At 51.5% G+C, this 24468-nt stretch overlaps 1 protein-coding gene across 5 annotated transcripts in view; it reads left to right on the forward strand.

The window, feature by feature from the left end:
- Nucleotides 1–24468, forward strand: part of TMCO4 (transmembrane and coiled-coil domains 4) — a 91076-nt gene that overhangs the window by 26010 nt on the left and 40598 nt on the right. For 4 of the 5 annotated variants that reach the window (XM_023635601.2, XM_070252188.1, XM_070252189.1 and 1 more), the window contains exons 6-11: nt 7455–7587; nt 14911–15008; nt 15262–15405; nt 16120–16239; nt 21527–21691; nt 22568–22704. In XM_023635601.2, the coding sequence (XP_023491369.2) occupies nt 7455–7587; nt 14911–15008; nt 15262–15405; nt 16120–16239; nt 21527–21691; nt 22568–22704 (797 nt within the window). Of the gene's footprint in view, nt 1–7454; nt 7588–14910; nt 15009–15261; nt 15406–16119; nt 16240–18999; nt 19185–21526; nt 21692–22567; nt 22705–24468 lie in introns of those variants that run through there. The other variant, XM_070252194.1, reaches the window with a different exon arrangement.

Below are 24468 nucleotides of genomic sequence, written 5' to 3' on the forward strand. Positions count from 1 at the left end.
TCAAGTCCTTCCCCGCAAGCTCCATAAGAGTAGGGCCCTTGTCCTGGCCTGTTCATCATCATATCCCACTATCTACAGCACTGATAGACACATGAGGGGCATTTAGTGTTTGTTGGTAGATGAATGGGTGGATGAAGGGATGGAGGGAGGGAGTGAGGGATGAGTGGATGGATGGAGGGATGGATGGAGGGAGGGAGTGACAGATGGGTGGATGGATGGAGGGATGGATGAAGGGATGGAGGGAGGGAGTGAGGGATGAGTGGATGGATGGAAGGATGCATGAAGGGATGGAGGGAGGGAGTGACAGATGGGTGGATGGATGGAGGGATGGAGGGAGGGAGTGACAGATGGGTGGATGGATGGAGGGATGGAGGGAGGGAGTGACAGATGGGTGGATGGATGGAGGGATGGAGGGAGGGAGTGACAGATGGGTGGATGGAGGGGTGGATGAATGGCTAGAAGGATGGATAGATGCACAGATGAAAGGATGAATGGATAGAAGGGTGGATGGGTGGGCTTTCTTTAGAGGATGAGCTTGCATGCGGAGCAGGGTGGTGTGTCTGAACTTGAGGGTTAAGGCATCTTCCTTCACACAGTGGAGGAGGAGGCCCCTGTGCTGCTGGATTTCTCTCTGGGTGTAGGGCAGGGTGATTAGTCATGAAATGAGCCCAGCACTCAGCATGAAAAGCTGCATTTCTCAGAACCTCCTGGGAGGTTGACCTTTACTGACAGTATTGGGATCTTAGTCACAAAATGATGCCATCCTGGCAGCTGGGTGGAATTTTTTTTTGTGCTAATAATTCTCTTCTCCTCATCCAGGAACAACCCACAGAGCATTTTACCCACACAACTGAAAAAACGAAGTCTTCTATATGTTGAAGGCTAAACCGAATCTGAGCCGGTAACCCTAAGCCAGGGTTCCTTGCCCTTGGCATTGTTGACGTTTGCGACTGGATCATTCTTTGTTGTGGGGCCGTCCCGGGCATTCTAGGGTGTGTAGCACCATCTCTGGCCTCTGTTCGCTAGATGCCAGAAGCATTTCCTGAGTTGTGACAGCCAAAAATGTCTCCATACGTTGCCAAATGTCCTCTGTGGGGCAGAGACGTCCCTGGTGGAGAACGGCTGCTCTGGGACCCCAAATTTGGCCATCTCTGGTGGAGCGGGTTTATGTGTGTGTTTGGTACAGAGAATAAGTTATTCTAGTTGGTCTTCTTAGCCCTTTCCATAGATTGTGAATTATTGCATAGTCTGTAATCCTCAGACCAATGGCAAGCGTGGGTACTGTTGTCCCCACTCACAGTGGAGGAAATTAGGCTCAGGAGGTTGAGTAAATAACCCAGGGTCACATTTCAAAGTTTCAAACTTCCATTTAAGGCAAAATGAGTCTGTGGTGCCCAGGAAACTTAAATTGAGTCATAAATTTTGCCCTCTGTACCCTCAATCCAAAGAGAGCGTCAACTCTGGGCCCTGGAACCCGAAGAGATGCACACATGAGACCTAACAGTCTTCACCGTAGGCAGACCTGGCTCTGCCTTCTGGCCTGGTCTTTATTACTGAATTGAAACCCTGCCTCCCCAGTGGATCAGAAAGCTGTGAGATGTTGGTCTTTGGTCGTGGTGAAATTGCAAACGTCGTCCGGTGGAATGTCTCCCACTGCCCAGCAGAGGGCCTGGCACGCACAGCGGGTGCTCAATTCTCACTTGCTGAATGGATGAACCCTGGTTGCTGGGTTCTCTGTCAGCATCCTCGAGATTTGTACAGACTCCTGAGCCCCACGCCAGACCTCCTGCCTGCGGGGCCGGGGAATCTGAATTTTCACCAGCTCCCCTGTGACCTCCCATTGGAGGAGTCATCTTCCTCTCAAGGCCCCACGTCACCACATCTGGATTCAAGTGCACAGAGACTGGCAGCCTCCTGTCTCCCGAGGTCACTGAAAGATGGTGGCACAGAGGCTGCTGCGGGGCTGTTTCAAGTCCATTTGACCTTGGACTTTTGAAGAGCCCTTCCTGTGTGAGGGAACTGGCACCCTGAGGCTGACCCTCAGACCCCTGGGCTGGAAGGGACCTCAGGAGACAGCTCCTCTGGCTTGGTCCTTCGGGTGGGTTTCCAAGCCCTGGCCCAGGCACTGACCTGAGACCTGGACAGCCCTCAGGAACAGCGGGGGATGTCGCGATCCCACTGCTGAGCAGGCGGGGGCAGGTCAAGGCCTGACCAGATGCACGGGGAGGTCAGGAGGAAGGAGCAGAAACTGAAAGCGATGGGCGGGCTCGGAGACGTGTGGAAGACAGTGCCTGCCATCTCATAGCCGCGGTTCCCAGGTCCTGGGTGGGACCAGGCACGGCCTCTGCAGCCAGACTGTCCTCTTCACTGCCCACCAGCTGGGTGACCCTGGGAACGTGACCTAAGCTCTCTGCCCCTCAGTTTCCTCTCTGATTCAACGGAGATACTCACAGTACCTGCCTCCTCGGTGGGTGTGAGGACTCAGTAAGTCAGTCCATGTGGAGGGTACACCGAGTGGAGTTTAGAGTGAGCAGTGGGCAGATGAAGCTTCCAGAATTAACGTGATTATCGATTATAGGGTGTTTCTGCCGGAGGAGGATACAGATCTCATCCAGCATAATCATCCTCCCTTATCCTGGACCTCTCCCAACAGAGATCCTTTCATTCATTCATTCATTCACTCACTCACTCATTCCTACAGATTCCCTTCTTGGTTCACAGAAAGATCATTACACAGCTGCTTTGTTTTAGGCACAGGCCTGGGTGCTCAGGATGCGCAGTTAACCTGGAACTTCTGGTCTACGGGGCAGATACAATAAACAAGTAGGCAAATTTAAAAATCAAGTTTTAAATGAGGACAAGAAGAAAATACGTCATGGGAAAGGAACAGAAAGCGGTGGAGTGGGGTCAGGGAGGGCGTCTCTGAGGAGGTGGCCCTTGAGGAAGGAACTGAGTGATGAGCAGATCAGGAGAGAGTATTCCAGGTGTTGTCAGGACTGACATTTAAGTGTGACTCCTCACTGTAGGAGAGTACCCCACGCAGAGGAGAAGAGAGGCTTTATCCAGTAAGCCTACTCTCTCCCTGTCCCCTGGGGAGCAGGACTCAGAGGGGACTGGAAACAGAGTAGGGCTGGGCTGGACAAGGGACGCAGGACAGGGTGTGTTGTGCTGGTTGGTGTGGGTGAGCGCTTCGGAGAATGCTGGCAGACAAGGGAGAGCTTCGTTAGTTAAAGAGCCAACATCTTAGTTGCCAGGCATCATCCTGAGCACTGAGACACAATAAGGAACGAAAGAAAGCTTCCTGCTCCGGTGGACTGACATTCTGGCGGGGAAAGCCAGACAGTTAACTACCCACAGATGTTGCAGTGGTAGGAACAGAGTGACTGGGGGTGTGCTGCTCTGCTTTAGAGGCTGATGGCTTCTCTAAGGAGGTGATATTTGAAATCTGACCAATGAGAAGGGACCAGCCAGGCAGAGCTCTAGGGGAGGAGCTTTCTAGTTAGAACAGCAAGCGCAAAGGCCCTGGGGTAGGAATGAGCTTGGCTTCTTGGCAGGATAGATACTCCTGCATGAAACAGGGACTGGTAGAAAGTGAGGTGGAAGAAGGTGGCAGGATGGGGCCAGATAACCTGCAGCCTCGCAAACAGTGGGAAGAAATGTGAATTTTATTCTAAGTGCATTGAGGAGCCGTTGGAGAGTTTTAAGTTTGGGGAGAGAACATGGTCAGATTTGATTTATCCTTCCGGCTGCTGTGTGGCAAATAGTGTGCAGGGACAAGAGTGAAAGATGAGACCCAATGAGACGGCTGGCAGTTGAAGAGCGATGGCGGTCACGGTGGCAGTGGCAGGTGATGGCAGTGGAGAGGGAGTGCAGTGGTCAGACTCAGGATATATTTTGGAGGCGCAGCCGTCAGCATTAGCTGGTAGATTGGATGTTGGGGGTGGGGAAATGAGAAGAATCAAGAACAGTGCCAAGGGTTTTGGCCTGAGCCCCAAGAAAGGATAGATAAGCCCTTGAGGAGGGAGTTGCCAACTGGCAAGTTGGCGGTAGAGCCAAGACCAGAGAACCCCAGTGTCCCGGGCAGCCTGGGACTCCTGCCCTTCCTTCATCACCCACCACCTTGAAATGACCCTCATACGGGGCAATGTCCCAGAGCCCCGTGCCTGGCTACCTTGGGACCGTAATCACCTGTGCACTTGGCAGCCTGTATTCCAGGAGCTGAATCACTGCGGCCTTGACCAGTGGAGTATGATTATGATTGCCACCAATTAATCACCGTCACCAAGGCTTGGTTAGTTTCCACAGCTCGATTATCACCCAGGTGCGATAGTCTGTGACCCTGTAAGGGAGTAGGGAGCTCCTCTGTTGGTGGAGCTTTAGCTGACCTCGTAACCCCAAGACACGACTCGGGGTTGTCTGCTCCCTGGCACGTAGACGGCTGGTTCCCCTTCTAGGGCAGCGGTCAAGGGCAGCTGGGCGAATGCTGCCGGACAGCGACCCGCTCTGAGGACCCTGGTTCAAGGAAGGGACTGGTTTATTTTGTAGAAGCTGAAACCTCAAACTTCAGGATTTGGGGAGCTGTGTCGTGTTGAAGCCTAGCCAGTGCTACTTTAGTATCCTCTTATTGCCCAGCAGTGCAGACACCCGTCAGAGGAGTCCAATTCTGCCACAGTCATAAGGGCCCATCCTAGACCGAGAGTCTCTCCTGCATTATTTAATTGAATCCTCAAAACTTTGTGAGGTGAGTCTTGCTGTTTCTGTTTCCACGTGAGCAAGGATGAGCTGTTTGCCCAAGGTTGGACGCACAAATAGAATTCCTACCCAGTGTATCCAGTCGTTAACTGAACATTTATTCTTTGTGCCAGGCATTATTCTAAGGACTGGCGAGACAGCAATGAAAAGAGACTAGCCTTATAAAGTTTATATTTCAGGGGGAGAGACAAACAAAAAAATCAGATAGGATATCGGAGAGTGGTGGGCCCTGTGAGGAACCAAATGCAGGGGGAAGGGTGGAGGGCACCAGGGAAGGAGTGGACAGGACAGCCTTTCTGGGCAGGGGGCGTGTGAGCAGAGACTGCATGAGGAGGAGCCCCACATGAAGATTGGGGCAATGAGCCTTCCAGGAAGTGGAAACAGCAACTGCAAAGTTTCTGTAGCTGGAACCTTCTAGAACTTTCTAGCAGGAGAGGTCATGGAGTTGGTCAGGAGCCTTGTAGGTCATAGTAGAGTTTGGATTTGGTTCTAATCGCGACAGATTTCAGGTCTACACTATCACCAAGGAAGCAGAACAGCAAAGTGCAAAGGCTCTGTAGCTGGAACCTTCTAGAAGCTTCTAGAAGGGGAGGTCATGCAGTTGGCCTGGGGCTTTGTAGGTCATAGTAGGGTTTGGATTTGGTTCTAATCATGACAGATTTCAGGTCTACATTATCGCCAAGAAAAGAAGAGAGTAAAGTGTCAGGAGCCCTGACTGGAGTCCCATCTCCAGATGTGAGACATTTCTGGGGTTGGGGAGGAACCGAGGAGGGAGAGTTAGAGTCTGGAGGGAGGGAGACCTGGGAGGAGAATCAGCAATGACAGCAGTTCTGTTCCTCCCGCTCCAGGGCTTCAGACCCGTGGTTCTCAATGCTCACTGTGCACGTTCAGAGACAATCCCATCCCAGACCCGCTGAACCAGAATCTCTGAAGGGGTGGCGCTCGCTGGGTCAGAGTAACACCCCTCTTGTCCTCCCCAGAGTTTGGAACCGGCTGGGACATTTCGAAGCAGGGAGGCAGAGGGAGCTCCAGTGTCAGCTGATGACTGGAGGATGTGGCCGCAGTTTGGCGGGTGGAGTGTGCCAAGGTGCCCCACCCCGAGGGAACTGGCTGCCCGCTAAGCTCACCACGTGGAGGAGCAGCCAGGCAGGCGGGTCCTGGAGAGAACAGAGAATAACAGACAGGTCCCAGTCAGATAAGGCGCCCTCCTGGCAGGGGATGGGAAGAAGTGACATGGATGCGGTAGCGTGTTTGTAGATAAACTCGAATAGTCTCGAAGACATTGGCTGTGAGGGAAAGGGAGGGGAAGACGGTGGGGATTCTGGGTCTCTGGGTGTTGTTGTGTTCCGAGGTGGGGCACCCAAGTGGGTCCTTTATGCCACACAGGGGCCCACTGTCTGGCAAATGGGCTGGGGTTTATCAGCTTAGGTTGGTCATGGACTCAGTCTTGGTAGAAGAGGGGCATCTTGGGTGGGATCCGCCCATTGGTGTGCTACCTGAAGACAGAAGTCCCTCCAACAGGGCCGGTTTCATTTGCCCCCTTCCAGATGCCCCATTCCGTACTAACCGGGTATTACCCCATTCTTACAGGCTTTTGGGCTATGTAAATAGAGCTTGGACAGACCGCCTTAGGTTGAATTTGGATAGATTAATTTTTCTAATTATAAAATTAACCCAAATTCATTATGGATAATTTTGAAAACGCAAAAAAAATCACATTTGACGTATTACTTTTTTCTTTTTTCCCATGCAGAGTTTTTTTTCTCCCTTACTTGGGAACCTATGGCATATTATCAAGAAAATCTTCTATCTATTGTTAAAATTTGTTCCATTGCATAGGGATTTTTTTTCAGATATTACCAACTTTTCTTAGGACTCTCTTTATGACTTATTTTCTACTGGGTGGATGTGCTGTAGTTTACTTAATTAATCCCCTGGTGCTAGAAACCTCCAGATTATTTCCATTTTCATGTTATAAATGCAGCAGGAGAGCCTTTATTTACTAAGTATTTTCTACATTTAGGATTGTTTTCTTAAGAATTCCAGAAATGGAATTCCTGGGCCGAAGGGGAGGCACATCTTTTTCCCATTTTTTTTTTATTGTGGTAAAATACAGATAACATAAAATTTAGCGTCTTGCCCCTCTTTAAGGCTACGGTTCAGTGGCATTAAGTAGATTTGCATTGTTGTTGTGCAGCCATCGCCACAAGCCATCTCCGGAACTCTTCCCATCTTGCAAAACTGAAACTGCCCCATTAAACACTGACTCCCGCTGCCCCCCGCCCCGTAGCCCCTGGTAACCACCGTTCTCCTTTCTGTCTCCGTGCTTGGGGGGATGCACATTTTCTTATGTTTCTGGTGCGTGTTGTCAGGTTGCCCTTCAGGTGGTTTACGTCAGTGCTCTCTCCCGCCAGGGATGTGTGCGAGCACCCATTTTCATCACCCCTCAGACAGCTTTGGGATTTGAAAAAATGATCTTTGCTGATTTGCCTGGTGAAAAATACCACCTGGCTTCAGCTTAGTATTTTTGATAGTCACGCCGTATTCCGTCCAGGAAGCTGTGCTGTTGTTTCAGTGCCTGGTTCTCACGGGCTGCGCGTTGAGGATGTTTCCAGGGTTTGGGTTTTAGCAGTTACACTGCTGTTAACATCTCTGCTTAACAGCTAAGCTGATTCTCTGCCTGTCTGTCTCTCTCTTTCGAGGGCACTATGACGCGCGGGCCCGAGTCCTCATTTGCCACATGACCTCTCTCCTCCGAGTGCCCTTGGCAGAGCTGGATCTCCTTGAAGAGACGTTCCTTGAGAGCCTGAAGGAAATCAAAGAGGAGGAATCTGAGTAAGAGAGCCCTGGACCCCAGCCCCGCTGTCAGGAATCGTGCACTTCCACTTGAGCGCACTTTTCAGATAACAGCGTTCCCTCTGCGCTACCCGCCCTCCCCCCCCCCCCCCATTGCATGGTGCTGTGAGGTGGAGGGAGCACTAGGACTCTCTGTCCAGTCACTAACTTGCTGTGTGACCTTAACAAGTCAATTACCCTCTCTGGGCCTCTGTCCTCATTTGTAGGAAACGGGAATTGAATGGATGATTGCTAAGGACCGAGCGTCTGTGACTCTAACACCCCGTGGCCCCAACACCTCGCTCCACCTCAGGCTCTTATAACATCTTGTCCACGGGCTGCAGTGGCCTGGGTTCAAATCCCACCTCTGACACCCATCTGCTTTTTGACCTTAGGCAGGTGCCCTCCCCACCAAGCCACAATATTCATGTCTATAAAATGCGAATAAGGATAGAGTCCTCCCAGGGTCATTGTGAAAAACGACCGTGATCGTGTTATAAAGCGCTCGGCCCAGCGCTGATGCGTAGCTCTTGCTCAGTGGGTGTGAGCCCTGCCTTCCCCCACAGGCCCCTGCCCTCCATGTGGTCAGGAGTGTGCAGGGGACGTTATCCTGGTAGCTTGGCCAGAACTAACCTAATGCCCGAGCAGTAAATCCATCCCATCGTAGCCGGATCGCGGGCTCCTTGCACCAGATGCGTCTCCCAGCCTTGGGATTTGTTCAGCCCTGATGGCTTCCTTTGAGCAGCCAGGTTGCACCAGTCCAGCCCAGTTGGGAATTCAGTGCTGAAGCCAAATTCGGGACTGGAGCCGCCCTCCTGCCAGGGTTTGTAGGACAAAGGGAAGGGGCATTTCTTTGAGAAAGGAGGAAACTTGTTCTGTCAAAATAACCTGAAAACAGACTCATTTTGACTCCCAGAGCTGTGTCAATAAAGAAACCCCTGATCCAGGCCGGTTAACATGATCACAGGGTCTGACCACATTCTCTGGACATACTGGGCATTGGTAGTATCGTACGTGCCTTGACACAAAGGAAACTCTTGGTTATTGCCTGGAAATCTTCTGATTGGAAGGACAGATGTTATCCAGAGGATTTGTTCAGCTAATACCAGTGATGCCAGGTCAGGGAATCTGTGAAACAGAAGTTCTAACACGGCTCAGCTCTGCCGCTTACCAGCTGTGTGGTCTTGGGCAAGTTGTTTAACTTCTCTGGGCCTCAGTGTCCTCACCTGCAAAATGAGGATAATCATAGCACCCTGCTTGTAAGGTTCTTGTGTGGCTCAAGTGAATTCCCACGTGTGAAGTGCTTCAAGCCAGCCTCGGACTGAGTAACTAGTTGGTAAATATCATTATTGTAATACTGTTACCATTGCTGCTATAACTGTGTCTGGGCCCTTTCCTCAGAAAAATATTCCACCTGTGTAAATTTTTAATTCTATTTTAGGGACTTTGGAGACCTCTCAGCTTCTACTGATGGTCTCTGGAAGGGTCTGAGACCCAGGGAAAGCATAGCAACTGTTCAGCCAGGAGACCTGGTTCTCGGTTTTGATCCTGCTAAGTCTCTGTGTGGCCCTGGGCACGTCGCTTTCCCTCTCTGGGCACCAGCACCCATTTTTCACCTGTACAAATAGAGGATCGAATTATACGTAGGTTTCTTTTAACTCTAAGCTTAGTTTTGTGTGTCTGCAAGGTGAGCTTATCACTTGGCACCACAAGACGACCATTTGCAGCTGGGGTTCGGGGTGTGCTGTACCAGCTTTCTGTTCTTGGGTCCCCATCTGAGCCCTGAGGCCATTTCCCCACTTGTTTGATGACTTCACTTCTCTGTGCCTCAGTTTCCTTATCTCTAACATGGGGATAATGGTAGTACCTCCATCATAGGGTTATTGAGAGATTACGTACATTAATACATATGCAAAGCTTGGACCCGTGCCTGGCACATAGTAGGTCTAAACGTGAGCTAACACCCTCCTGACGGTCGATACTGGTCGCATCAGAACAACGTCGTCCACATATAACTTTTATTGAGTGCTTACTAGACGCAGGCAGAAGTTGTCGTCTTGTCTGGTGCTCATAACAATGCCCCAAGGGCTTTGCAGAGGAAGAAACAGAAAGTCAGAGGGGTGACGTAACTTGCCCAAAGTACACAGCTGGTCAGTGGCGCCATCCGATTCAACCACCACAGCCAGTCTGAATGTCACTTACTGTATTCCTCAAGGCGTGGTTGGCAAGCCCAGGTTCCTCCTTAATTCTAAACAAAGCACTAAAGATAATTCTTTTATGGGGCTCTCTGAGCTTTTACTAGGAAAGTGGCTCCCAGAGATAAGCTCTCCCTCTCTATCTACTGGAGCAGGTGATTTAAAAAAAGAAGGTGGTGAGGATGATAAGGATAGAGAACACCCTCCGTGGAGATGAGATAGCAGAGAGGGAAGTTTATTCGTGGATCCATGAGATGGGCAGTCTGGGGGCTGGCTCTTCGCTAGGTATCTGTGGCTTCAGCCTGGGATTTGGCCCAAATCTGCATTTTGGCTTCAGCCTCTGTCTTGGAAGGCTGGCATGGAACGCCAACTCAAGGTTTTTTCTGGCATCCGAGAAGATGAGTGTGGCCAGTGACTGTATGATGGCATAGATTGCCACGGTCTCTAACCAGCGGGCACAGTCAGTAATAGGAACAGGGCATCATTTGAATTGAGTGTCGCGCTCTGGAATCTCACTCGCAAATACAGGAAGCGTTGTAGATGTAACTCAGAGCGGGTGTCTCCTCTTGTGCTCTCGATGTTGAAAGTCAATCAGACAACTGGAGTAACTGCAGGAGTCAAGCGCTGTGATAATTAATGATGCCTGGGAAAGCTGTTCATTTGGTGTACAAAGCAGTTATTCAGAACGTTCAAGTACTTAAATAAATAGGGAAATGGACTGGCAGTTCCGATGGACGTTGAGAATGCCGTAGCTAAATAATGTTAGGAAAAATATTCTTTTTGATTCAGCAGATGTTTGTAAACATTTAAATAATAATGCAAAGCAGAATATTAGAGATGAGAGTGTGTCATCCACCTGATCTTTGTAGAAGCGATTTGATATAACGGCATTCAGGCATTTAACTAAAACAGCCATCAAAAACTGCACTTACTCTTCAGTTATTTTATTCCCCTTAGGCTATGAGTTTCTCCCTCCATGGACTCAATTAGAAGCGATGACTGTCCAGTATCAGAGATACGCAGATGTCACTGTAGGAACGGCCTAGAAGCAGATGGTGCTGAGAAATATCAAGGGCACCAACTCAAGAATTTGACTATGTTCTTAATAATAAATCTGTAGTAATCATTAAGATTTTATGACATTTCAGATTTGTCCGAATATCCCGGAAGTTTCATTCTTCATGGTGATCAGCCTATACTCTGGCTAAGTATTTTTTTTAGCCAAAATGTCCACTCCGTGCCCCTCTGGTTTTCATGGATGCGGACAGTGAGTGGGGGAAGAGATCACTGCGGGAAGAGGGTCACGCCCAGTGCTTGTCGGGATGCTTACGTCCTGTTGGAGAAACATCTCTGCGCAGCCTCCGGGTCCAAGTCCAGGGCAAGCTGCTGAGGGTGCGGAGCAGGCACGGCTTCGTCGATGCCCTGAAGGTTTGGCCCTGGGATTCTCAAGCCTGAGATGCAGCAGATGCCTGGAGGAGCTGGTTATGGCAGTTTCCTTACACCCAGGCCCCAAGCTTCTAGCTCAGGAAGCTGTGCCTTGAACAGCTGCCCTGTGAGGATGCTCGTGCAGTTGATGCAAAGCCCACCCTTTGAAAATCGATGATCTAGAATTCTGGACTAATACAGCACAGAAAGTTAGAGGGGCCCAGAGTCTGGGCAGTTAGGTAAGCTTGGGGCTCAGGCAGGCTTCCTGGAGGAGGTGACTCTTGAAGGATGAATACTGTTTAGCTAGACAAAGGGAGGTGAGAAGGTCCTCGGCAGCTGTGGGCCGGCAGGAACACAGGTACTGAGGCTAGGCAGTGTGCCGGCAGGCAGCTCAGTGTTTCTGGAAGGTAAAGTGTAAGTTAGGGAGTGATAAGGCTGTGAAGGAGGCCGGGACGGGTCGCAGAGGGCCTGAGTGTCATGCTGGAGACGTGACACTATCCTCAGGGCAGAGGGAGGGAGGGAGGGAGACAAACAGTCGTGGTTCTACTTTCGTGCTTGACATCAGTCACTACAGTGATACTGTCGTCGTCCTTCCATTTCCAGTTGCTAAGTGAGAAAATTGAGGCTCAGAAAAATTGGGTGACCCGGCAAGATCATGGCACAGCTGGGCTCAAACACCTCTGCTCCAAACTTCCAGACTCCTTCTCAGGCGGTGTTTGTTGAATGAGATGCTGCTGACTCACACAGCCGGCTGCTCGTCCTGTCACGGGTTCCTATCATACGTCCTCAGCAGCGTGAATTTTTCCTCAGGCCTTGAACTCTGCCAGAAGCAACTGTTTCCAGCCTTCCTATTTGCACGGAATGATGCTGGCAATTAGGGGCCAAAGTGTATCTCCGGCCTGTGTTTAGGAGGAAGTTATCGTAATAATGGAAGGAATGATAGTGGCAACAAACGTTGAGCGGTTACTGTACGCCAGTCACTGTGTGTGGCTGATCTCCCTGAGTCCGCACGGTGCCCCTGGAATTAAGTACTATCATCATCCCCACTTGTTGGTGAGGAAACTCAGATGGGACAAGGAATTGGTGCCTAGTCACAAAGTTAGTCAGTGGCTCTATCTGTCAGAATAGGCTACGTTTTGCTGCAGTCACAAATGACGTTCAGCTCTCGATGGCTTACAGCAACAAAGGAGCATTTCTTGTTCATGCTCTATGCCCGTTGCCGCTTGGCTGTGACTTTGGTCCACACTCTCTTGGTCCTGGGTCCCAGGTTGACAGAGTGACCTCTATCTGGAACCTTGCTGGTCTCAGGGCAGAACAAAAGGAGTCTTATCAGGCCCCTGTACTCACTCTTAAAGCAATTGCCAGAAGTGGCACTCGGCCCTTCCACGTACAGTTCATTGACTAAGGTGGGTCGTGGGAGCACTCAGTTCAGGGCAGGGGTGCATAACCTGTCTGTAGGGAGGACCGGTGTGGGGAGGGATAGCTGAGTGTCCGCTGAATGGTGGCCCACAACCACCACAGCTGAGGCAGGATGTGTGTTGCAGGGGAGGGAGACATTTCCTCTACCCACTCTGGGTCCTTCTGACCGAACAACGAATTAAATTCTCATGAGGCAGAATAACAGGAGAAAGTCAAACAAAGCTTTATAACATGAATACATGGGAGAGGCTCAGGCAAACTGAGCACCTCTCCAAAATGGCAGAAGCTCACCCCTTAAATACCATCCTCAGCTAAAGACAAAGGAGGATGTTGGAGTGGGAGGAGTCAGTTACACGAGATTACAAGAAAAGCACAGTAAAGTAAGGTTACTATGCAAATTTAAGTCCTTGCCTTCTGCGTTGATAAGAGTTTCTAGAGAAAAGGTCATCCCCCTTCTTCCTGGTGCAGAGAGGGAGACACCTTTACAGATGGAGGTTTCCTTTACAAATGTAAATGTCTCTTAACAAAGGGTAAGTAAACTCTAGTTTTCAGAGTTTCTCTCATGTCTGCAGTTTTTAAAAGTAACCAGCCCAAAATAATCCTCATGCCACAGAGACATATCTTGGGGTGGCCAATTCCAGTCCCCCACAGTATAAACATAAATCCTGTGTTTACAGGGTTTGAATTCTGACATCAGAACCCACGCTCTCAGTCACCATTCTGCCTTCCATGTGGCTGGATGCATGCGGCTCAGCCTCGTCCCACACGGCTGATGGCATGAATTCACTCATGGAAAACCAGCACCCACAGTGTGCACAGAGATTTTTATCTTTGGTTTCTGCTTCTCTGTAGCGAAGCAACTGAGAAGTGCTGTGCTGTACACCCAGAGGTGCTTAGGAAGATGCTAGTTGACATGAGCTGGCAGAGAACCAAAAGCATGGCAGGTCCCCAAAGGCCTAACTCAAATCCCATTTCTTTTGATGGCTGGAGGATGGATTATTTCTCACTATCTGGGGCACAGACCTACACCACTCATCAGTGGCCATGCTGTGGCAGCAACCCACATACTAAATAGAGGAAGATTGGCACAGATGTTAGCTCAGGGCAAATCTTCCTCAGCAAAATAAAAAATAAAAATAAAAAAATAAGTTTGTTGATTGAATGCATGACGAAGGAATGAATTTAATCTTTGCAAACCAACAACCTTACAAGGTGGATGTTATTAACCCCATTTTACAAAAGGGGAAACTGAGACTCAGGGAGATACAGTCTCATGATGACAACAGCCACCGTATTAGTCACCACTTGCAGTGTGCCAACCCGTATGCTGAATGCTTGACAGACATTCTCTCCACTGATCCACACTGCCCTCTGGAGGTGGGTACTGTTATCCCTGAACTCTCTGTAACATGGAAACCATCATAAATCTGCTCCCAAGAGAAGATAAACCAAGCGGACTACAAAGCACAGTGGCCGGCGCATAGGAGTCCTCAGTAAATATTAACCATTGCTCTTCTTTCCTCATCACCATCATCTGCTATCACGCCGTACACTGAGTTGTCCAAACTCCAACTTCAGTTCAGAGTTCACGCTCCTAATGGCCACACCGTCCCAGCCTCGGTCTCTCGTCCTGCTCCTAATTGCCCCACAGAGGGCTGCCTGTCCCACGGGAAACCCCAGAGCGCTCACAGCAACCATTCTCAGGATTCACCTGACCCCAATTCACTCCAAATGCTTCCCTTTTGCTACATTTTATAGCTTTTAAATTTCAAGTCTGACCATTCTAGCTCTTTCCCCAACGCCAAGGTCCCCAGTACAGGCTTTTCTCTAACCCATCTTGGAAATGATTATTCTGAAGAAAATTGGTCTCCAAATGTCCCAGCAGGAGGTGGGCTCAGATGGCAGAGTCAGGGCAAGGATAGGAAGGAGGGAGGTGATGGAGTCTCTGATTCTGTTTGGTACTTGTTCTGGGTCCATCTGTTTAAAGATGTTTCTGTGCTTCTTTTGCTATTATTATTATTTTTTTGTCTTTTCATTATTCAAATTGCAACCCTGTTAGGACGGATCGTCGGGTGAGTAGCGCATCCACATACCGGCATTCCCCAGCTGGGTTTTAGAAGTTTTCAGCTTTTTAAAACCATCACTGGGCCCAGGGTGACCTTGGTAGCTTGCTCTGCATGACAGAGTACCCAGCTTTGATCCCAGCTTGGGGGTTGGTGAGGCGGGGTGGTCTCGAGGGGTCCTGGGCACCGCCAGCCCTAAAGACCTACCTTTTCTCCCCCAGAACGGCCGAGGCATCCCGGAAGAAGAGAGAAAACCGGAGGAAGTGGAAGCGCTATCTCCTGATAGGCCTGGCGACCGTCGGAGGCGGAACGGTGATCGGTAAGGCCAGTCCAGATGAGATGAGACGGTGGCACGTGGGCCAGGGCAGTGTGGAGCGAGGGATGACGCCAGGCTGGGAGCCAGAGTGGAGAGCGCAGGGGGAACAGCTGGGAGGCGGCCCCCGGCACGTGGGAGGCGCCCTGTCTGCAGTGTGTTCATTGGCATTGTTAGAAGTATCCTCAGAAGGGAGTGGACAGCTGACGGCCACATCCTCACTCACACTGTTACCCACCATGAGCTGCTTCACTTGCAGGCGTGACCGGGGGTCTCGCTGCCCCTCTTGTTGCTGCCGGAGCCGCAACAATCATTGGCAGCGCCGGAGCAGCGGCTCTGGGCTCCGTGGCCGGCATAGCCGTCATGACCTCGCTGTTTGGGGCAGCTGGAGCTGGCCTGACAGGTAAGGTTCAGAAGGGGTGGTGGGCTGCGAGGGATTTTCAGCCAGGGTAGCCCGGCTCCTGAAGGACATGCCCAGATTCTCACCTGCGACGGCTCTCCAGGAGACAGGAGAACATGGCTCTCTCACTCTGGGTCCCAGCCCCGCCAGAACTGCAGCGCGCAGCTTGGCAAGGGTCGGCGTAGGGCTGAGTGAGAAACTGGACCTGGTATAGACTTCCTGGGAATATCTGATGGGGCCTGCTGGCTGCCTCAGAGACCTGTCACTCACCAGCGTTTACCCATGGGGGACTTCATCCAAATCCTACTGTCAACAGCCCCCCAATCACACAGATTGTTGCTCCACTCCCCAAGGGGGTCCGTCACTCCCCACACTGAGAATCTTGGTCAGTCTGATCCACTTTTACTGAGAGGAGTGTGTTACTCCCCGGAAGTTTGTGGGCAGGAAAAGGGATAGAGAACAAAGGGAGCCAGGACAGAGTGGTGGGTATGAGCCTGGCCTCCGAGTTCCGGCCCCAGCCCTGCCACTCGGGGGCCGGCCGGCCTTTGGAAGCCTCTTCCCTCATCTGTATTGAGTTCAAAGCAAGATGTGTTTGTTCAGAGACAGGGCACACAGTCGGCGCTGACTGTGAGTGTGTGAGCACAGATGGCCGCTCCGAGTGACATTCCCTGGGGCCCCCGGTCACCTCCATTCTCGTTTTTGTCTCTGGGTCTTTAGGATACAAGATGAAGAAGCGTGTTGGGGCCATTGAAGAGTTCACATTTCTGCCTCTGACAGAGGGCAGGCAGCTACACATCACCATCACCATCACGGGATGGCTGGCATCCGGCAAATACCGTAAGGACCAGGGGCGGTGCAGAGGAGGATGCGGAGGGCGGTGGGCATTGGCTGAGCTGGGCCTGCTGCTGTGGGCCAGACCCTGGCCTAGGCTTTTGCCTATGTATGTCTTTTGAGGGTGGGTAAGGGAGCTCTAATTTGCAGAGGAGAAACTGAGGCTCAGAGGGCTGAGGTGACTTCATTCCACATCCATCTACTGACCCATCCATCCATCCACCCACCCATCCATCCACCCACCCATCCACCATCCATCCATCCATCCATCCACCATCCATCCATGCATCCATCCATCCATCCACCCACCCATCCACCATCCATCCATCCATCCATCCACCATCCATCCATTCACCCACCTATCCACCCACCCATTCATCCACCGTCCACCCATCCATCCATCCACCCACCCATCCACCATCCATCCATCCATCCACCATCCATCCATGCATCCATCCATCCATCCACCCACCCATCCACCATCCATCCATCCATCCATCCACCATCCATCCACCCACCCATCCGTCCACCGTCCACCCACCCATCCATCCACCCACCCATCCACCATCCATCCATTCACCCACCTATCCACCCACCCATCCATCCACCATCCACCCACCCATCCATCCTTCACCCACCCATCCATCCACCCATCCACCATCCACCCTCCACCCATCCATCCATCCACCATCCACCCATATATCCATCCATCCATCCATCTATCCATTCATCCATCCATCCATTCGCCATCCACTCACCCATCCATCCATCCATCCATCCATCCATCCATCTACCATCCATCCACCATCCACCCACCCATCCATCCACCCACCATCCACCCATCCATCCATTCACCATCCACCTACCCATCCATCCATTCATCCATCCGTCTACCATCCATCTACCATCCATCCACCATCCACCCATCCATCCATCCACCCATCCATCCACCATCCACCCATCCATCCATCCACCATCTACCCATCCATCCATCCATCCATCCATCTACCTACACATCCATCCATCGATCCACCTATCCATCTATCCATCTACCATCCATCCAACCATCCATCCATCCATCCATCTATCTACCATCCATCCACCATCCACCCACCCATCCATCCATCCACCCACCCACCATCCACCCATCCATCCATTCACCATCCACCTACCCATCCATCCATCTACCATCCATCCACCATCCACCCATCCATCCATCTACCTACACATCCATCCATCGATCCACCTATCCATCTATCCATCTACCATCCATCCAACCATCCATCCATCCATCCATCCATCCATCTATCTACCATCCATCCACCATCTACCCACCTGTCCACCATCCACCCATCCATCCATCCTTCCATCCATCCATCCATTCATCTACCTACACATCCATCCATTGATCCACCTATCCATCCCTTCAGCAGTATTCGTAGAGTACAGTACAGACCGTGTGCCAGATACTGAGCCAGGCCTTAGGAACTCAGTGGTGAGCAGCACAGTCACAGCCACTGCTCCCGTGGAACATATGGTCTGAGGCAGAAGACAACCCAATGAGCAGTAACTACAGGGAAGCTGTATGGATGGCACAGTTGGGAAAGCACACATTATTTCTGAGGAATGAGGGAAAGGTTCCTGGAAGTAGTAACATTTAGGCTAAGGACTGGCTGGGAATTAGATGGGTAAAGAAGGATCAAGAACTGTAAACCAAGTAAAGGGGCAGCATGTACAAAGGCCCAGTTCTGCAAAAGAACCAAAAGAACAGGACGCTGGAGCAGGAAGCTAGAAGGCAGGAGTATGGACAGGACCAGATCACGCAGGAGCATGTGAGCTGTGGCGAGGATTTGAATTTATCCTCAGAGCAAGTAGAAGATAGCGAAGGACTTTGAGAGATCAGTACATCTTGGCTGTGTGACCTTAAACAAGTCATTTAACCTCTCTGTGCCTTAGCTGCCTCATTTGTAAAGTAGAACAAATTTTTCCTGCCTTTCCGGTACTTAAAAAGATTGTTAAGGTAGCTTGTAGCAGGCACCTGATTTCTAATTGGCACAAACATTAGTTCCCTTTGCTGCTCTACTTTGAACGTGTGTTTTGAGGAGATTCTAAGCAGGGTGGCTTTATGGTCTAACACCACACTACAGTCACCACCTAGCTCTCTTTTGCAAGTGCCCGGGGTGAGGCTCAGCAAACAGTCCGTCACTCAGAGAGAGCAGGGTGGGCCAAGGAGTCCGGAGCACCCTGGCCAGACCACAGGCTCAGAGCCACCTGGGTTCCCAAATTTCTAGGATCCAAGGGTGGAAGCCGCAGCTCTTCTCAGTGACACAAAGAAAGCGAGAGGGAAAATGTCCAGGCCCCGTTAAAGGCGTTCCTAGGGCCTTATGGGTTTGGGACCGCCGCCCCGTCCCCACAGCGGAGCTCTGACATAACTGGGCACCTAGTGCGCGCCCACCCCGACTCAGGCACTTACCCACAGCAGGAACTCGAGGGGCTCTACCACACGTGATCCGCTCGCCCCCTCGAGGTGAGGCTGCTCTTGTCCTGACCTGGTGGAAGAGGAAGCATGTGGGGTCACGTGGCAGGCGAGGGGCAGATGCAGGCTTCACATCTGGGTCCCCTGCCCACAGTGCGTGGGTTTCTCTTCCTTTGTTTTCATTATGCCACGCTCCAGAAAGACTGAGACAGGAAGGAAGGAGCAAGAGTCTGAGCAAAGGGTTTGCCATTCTGACCAGGATGGAAAGCATTTTACCCTCATTTCTTCAGTTCACCCCAGGTCAAAGGGCAAGATCGTTTTGCGGGGAGGAAGTTGTCATCAGGGTTCTCCCCCAGCAGCCGAGTACAGTGCGCTCCCCGGGCAGAGGTGGTTCGAGGAAGGATACCCAGGCCAGAGTAAGTTCAGGAAGGACACGAGTTGCCTCTTCCTGTCCCCTTGACAGCCAGAGAGGAGCCTGGTCTCCTCACAGGCTTGCTTCTGTGTGTGACGGGAATCGGTGGACTTTCTTCGGCCTACTCCTCTGTTAAATAGGATCGTGTGTAAGGAGGGTGACAGCTTTGTAGCTAACCGCTTGCTGGGAGCCAGGCACTAACCCCAGCATTGTGTACATCGGCTCACTTAGTGCCTCAGTTCAAGCCAAGGAGGCGGGCGTCATTATCACCCCCATTTTACGGATGGGGAAACCGAGGCTCATAAGGGCTGCCCAGGGTCACCTACTAGTCAGGGATAGGGGCAGGACTCAGCCCCATTTTGTCCGTCTCCATAGCCCGTGCTCTTGGCCACAGGGCGATCCAGTGCGGTACAGTGCCTTACAGTTTATATGAGGCTTTTCATGCAGCATCTCACACGAGCCCCACCACACCTGTGAGTCAGATGTTAGCGTTCCATTATAACAGGTGGAGAAGCTGAGGCTCAGAAGGGCAGCGTGCCTTGCTGTGACTCATGCAACCAGGAAGCTGCTGAGCTGGGTCCAGAGCCAGCGTCACAGCATGCCACACACGCACACACACCCCTGCTCTGAGCCTGGACCACCGTCACAGCACGCCCTACACACACACCCCTGCTCTGTGCCCACAGACAGGCTGGCCGTCTCCTTCTCCGTAATGAGAGACAATTAATCTCTGAGCTGTTACAGAGCTGTGACAGGGTCCCTGCAGAGGCGGAGGGAGGAGCCCCAGGTTTGTCCTTGTGTCAATGTAGCACCCATAGCTAAGGATGAGGGCTATGGGTCGGGCAGGTAGAGGCATCTGGCAGACGTCCAGAGCCCGCAGCCTGTGGGAAGCTGGCTCCGCCCGTCCATTCATTCATGGTGTCTTTCTGAGTGCCCACTACGCTGGGCTTTGGGAGCCTCATGCTCGGCAGACAGACTATGGCAGAGGCGTGCATGAAACAGGTGACGCAGAAACAAATGTCTAGTTGCAGACGGGATGAGAACCCAGGGGGAAAGTGCAGGGTGATCTGAGCTCCCGAGGGCCAGGAAGGCTTCCCCTGGAGGCGATTGAACTGCAAGCTCAAGGGCAAGTAAGAGTGACCTCGGGAAAATGATGCTTTAGGCAGGGGCGGGAGGAGATTTCTGTTTGGAAAGGTCCCTTGGGGGCCAGAAATGCGTGGGGGGCCAGATCAGGTGTCCCTCTGTGCACCCCACTGCCCCCTTTCCTTCTCGCAGAATAGAGTGACCACGTGGTGTTTACACATCTCTCTCCCTCCCCGGGCTGGGAGCTCTTTATCTAGATGGCTCAGGCTCCTCACCTGTGAAATGGGGCTAAGGCGGTGCGCAGTCCAGAGGCTAGGGGAGGATTAAGTGAAAGGGTCCCTGTGACGAGCCCTCAGCACAGTGCTGCCAGCGCCAAGTGCACGCTCACTGACGTTTCCTACGACGGTCATCCCCTGTCTCCTCAGGGTCAGGCTCCGGGCCTGGCATAGTCCAGGTACCTGGTTAATATTTGTGGTAGCATGAATGATTGAATGAACAGCTCAAAAGCAAGTGTTTCTAGAAGGTAAAGTGTAAGTCAGGAAGTGATGAGGCTGGGAAGGAGGCTAGGACCGGGTCGCAGAGGGCCTGAGTGTCATGCTGGAGACGTGACACTATCCTCAGGGCAGAAGAAGGGCCAGCACGGAGGCAGACAGTCATGGTTCTCCTTTCGTGCTTGACATCAGTCATTATGGTAGTGCTGTCATCATCCTTCCATTTCCAGTTGCTAAGTGAGAAAATTGAGGCTCAGAAAAATTGGGTGATGCAGCAAGATCACGGCAGAGCTGGGCTCAAACACCTCTGCTCCAAACTTCCAGACTTTTCTTTCCTAGACGGTGTTTGTTGAATGAGATGCTGCTGACTCACAGAGCCAGCTGCTCGTCCCATCACGGGTTCCTATTTTACGTCCTCAGCAGCTTGATGCCAGAATTACTGCCGCATGAGAGAAAGAACGCTTTACATGGATAATTGTTTGAACACCTAATTCTTCCAACTACCCTGTGAAGGGAGAGAAATATTAATCACCCCACCTCACAGATAAGCCAAGTGAGGCTCAGGGTGGGATAGGGGTGTGCCAAGGTCACCCAGCTACCAATGAAGGAAAGAGCTGGGGCTCGGCTCCCGGCCTGCTGACTCACAGAGTGGCAGTGTGCTCCTCCAGCTGGTCATCTGCTTCACTATCAGCCACCACTCTTTGGCAGGGGGTGGGCCTCTTGTCCTCCCACCAAGCATGAGTGGCCCCATCACGGCCTGTCTGGAAAGGGGCGGGGGGGGCCTCCTCTATCACAGACAGGAGGGACCTCACCCACCCATGTTCTCCCCAGGTACCTTCAGCGCTCCGTGGGCCGCCCTGGCCCACAGCCATGAGCAGTACTGCCTGGCCTGGGAGGCCAAGTACCTGATGGAGCTCGGCAACGCCCTGGAGACCATCCTCAGTGGTCTTGCCAACATGGTGGCCCAAGAAGCCCTGAAGTATACAGTGTTGTCTGGTAAGGCCCCCTTCCCTGCTGCCAGCAGCCTGCCCACTGCCCCCAACCCACACTGGTACCATACTTTGCATGCCTGAGGCCCCCAGGGAGCCAGGCACTCTGCTGGGCCCTGGGAACGTGGAGAGGTTAAGGCTGCATTCCTGTCTGTGAGAAGTTTATGGTCTTTGTCAGGAGGGGATAGGTAAAACAGCCAATTGCCTTATCACATTGTGTATCAGCCAGCTATTGCTGCATAACAAGCTACCCCAGAACTCAATGACTTAAGATAACAGTTATTTATCATAATAGCTCAGGAGTCATGAGGCTGCATCTGGCTGATCTTTGCTGGGTCTGCTCATGCATCTCTGGGTCAGCGACTGTCCACTGACGCAGGCTAGCCTCGTGTGGGGCAACTAGGGCAACTCAGCTCTGCTTCATTTGTTTCTCCTCCTCTTCCTGGGATCAGCGGGCTAGCCCACACCAATGGCAGAAGTGCATGAGAGGATGTACAAGTCCATTTCAAGCCTCACATCTACTAACATCTTCTTGGCCAAAGCAAGTCGCATGGCTGAGCCTAGAGAGAATAGGCAGGGCAGGCCGGGGGACTGCAGAGTTGGGAACCAAAGTGGGAGGATATAGGGTGGAGTGACAAACTGGGGCCATCTTGGGAATCTCACACATGACGGGTGCTTAACAGAAGGAATCTAGTCCATGTGTCAGAAATGTGTGAGCTTCAGTTTTCTTCTTTGCTATTTAGCAGTTTGACAACATTTGGAAAACTTACAGATGGCAAGTTAAAGATGCTGCATGCATTTACTCAGACATCCATTAGCCAGCCAATCACTTCTCTACGAAGACCGCCCCCTTGCCTTCATCACTGCTATCCCACCTCCCCAGGCATTGTGGCTGCCCTGACCTTACCAGCCTCACTCCTCAGTGTCGCCAACGTCATCGACAACCCCTGGGGGGTGTGTCTCCATCGATCAGCAGAGGTTGGCAAGCACCTGGCCCACATCCTGCTCTCCCGACAGCAGGTACCTGGGAATGGCTGTGGGTGGGGGGCAAGAGGGGAAATGAGGAGCTGACTTGTGCACAGACGTCACGGAGGTGGAGGTAGCCCAGTGGTTTTGAGGGAGTGGGTGGTCTCTGTTGCCTCTCTAGTTCAAGTCATGAAAGTGTCCTAGGATGGACCAGTAGGAATTAGAGACTGTGCATCTCTAGCAGATAATTAGGTGAGGACTGAATAACAGAGGCACCTGCAGGTATGGACAAGCCCAGGTGCTCCTTCCTAGAGCTACAGAGCTACCATCTGAGCACATCTTCAGTGGTCCAAAGACCACGTAAAATGCTCAGAAAGAGAAATCGTCATAATGCTTTTAAATTTTGAATCCAGTAAAGATGTACTTACCAAGGAAACGAAACCGCCCCCTTCAAAATAAACTTGAGTGAATGGAGACAAGTTTGAGAAATAGTATCAGAAATGACTGTATGGGTAGAATTAGTGTTGGCTACAAGTGAGAGGAAACCCAAAATAACAGTAGCTTAAACAAGATGGAAGTTTCTTTCTCATGGAGAAGCCTAGGAAGGCAGTCTTGCACCAGAATGGTGTGCCATGGTCAAGAGGCCCGGGTTCCTTCTGTCTTGTTGCTCTGCTGTACATGGTCTTGACCCCATGGTCCAAGATCCAGCATCTGAGCTCCAAGTAGCAGGAGAGGGGAAGGGCTGAAGAAGGAAAAGCAAAGGCCTTACAGCATTTCCATCAACATCCCACTGGGCAGACCCTAGTCATGTGACCATACCTACTGCCACAGAAGCTGGGAAATGTAGTCTTTATTCTGGGTGGCAATGAGCCCAACTGAAATTCAATTATTATGGGAAAAAGGGAAGATGGATATTGAGGGAAAACCAGCAGTTTCTGCCACAATGGGTAAGTTGCTTGAGAAACGGATAACCCCATCCAATCCCGTATCTTTGCCAGGATAGAGAAGTCCTTTGGCAGCTTTGGCTGTAAGGCAAAGACCGGAGAGGCATCGGCTTAGATGAGATGCAGGTTTATTCTCTTCCACGTGACAGCCTGGGTGTCAGCATCGAGAGCAGTAAGATGGGTATTCATTTCCCACTGCTGCTGTAACAAATGATTGCAACCTTGCTGGCTTAAAACAACACAAATTTATTACCTTACAGCTCTGGAGGTCAGAGGTCTGAAATGGGTTCACAGGGCTGGATTCCTTAGGGAGGCTCCAGGGAGCATCTGTTTCCTTGCGTTTTCCAGCTTCCAAAGGCTACCTCCGTTCTTTGGGTCATGGTCCCCTTTCTCCATCTTCAAAGCCAGTGTAGCATCTTCAGATCTTTCTCTCTGACCCTTTCCTTCCATCATCACGTCGCCTTCTGTGTAACTCTGACCCTCCCGCCTCTGTCTTGTAAGGACCCTTATGATCACGTTGGGCTCTCTGATAATCTGGGATAATCTCCTCGTCTCAAGATCCTTCACTTGACCCCATCTGCAAAGGCCCTTTGCTATATGCATTCACAGTGTCCAGGAATTAGGATGGGGCCCTCCGTGGGGGCTCTTTACGTGGCCTGCCACATTGGCAGCTTTACAGCTTTGGGACCCCAGACTCCTTCGATCTCGTGGCTGCACGTCCTCAGTCCTCAACCTCTTTCTTGTGGTCCAGGATGCATCTTCTAGCATTTTATCTGCATTCCAGACAGTCAGAGGCTGGAATGAAGGGCACGCCTGGAAGTCACACCTATTGCCTCCCGTCACCTCCCTTGGCCAGGACACAGCCCTGTGGCCA

This window comes from Equus caballus, chromosome 2 (genome assembly GCF_041296265.1).
Source record: "Equus caballus isolate H_3958 breed thoroughbred chromosome 2, TB-T2T, whole genome shotgun sequence".
NCBI lineage: Eukaryota > Metazoa > Chordata > Mammalia > Perissodactyla > Equidae > Equus > Equus caballus.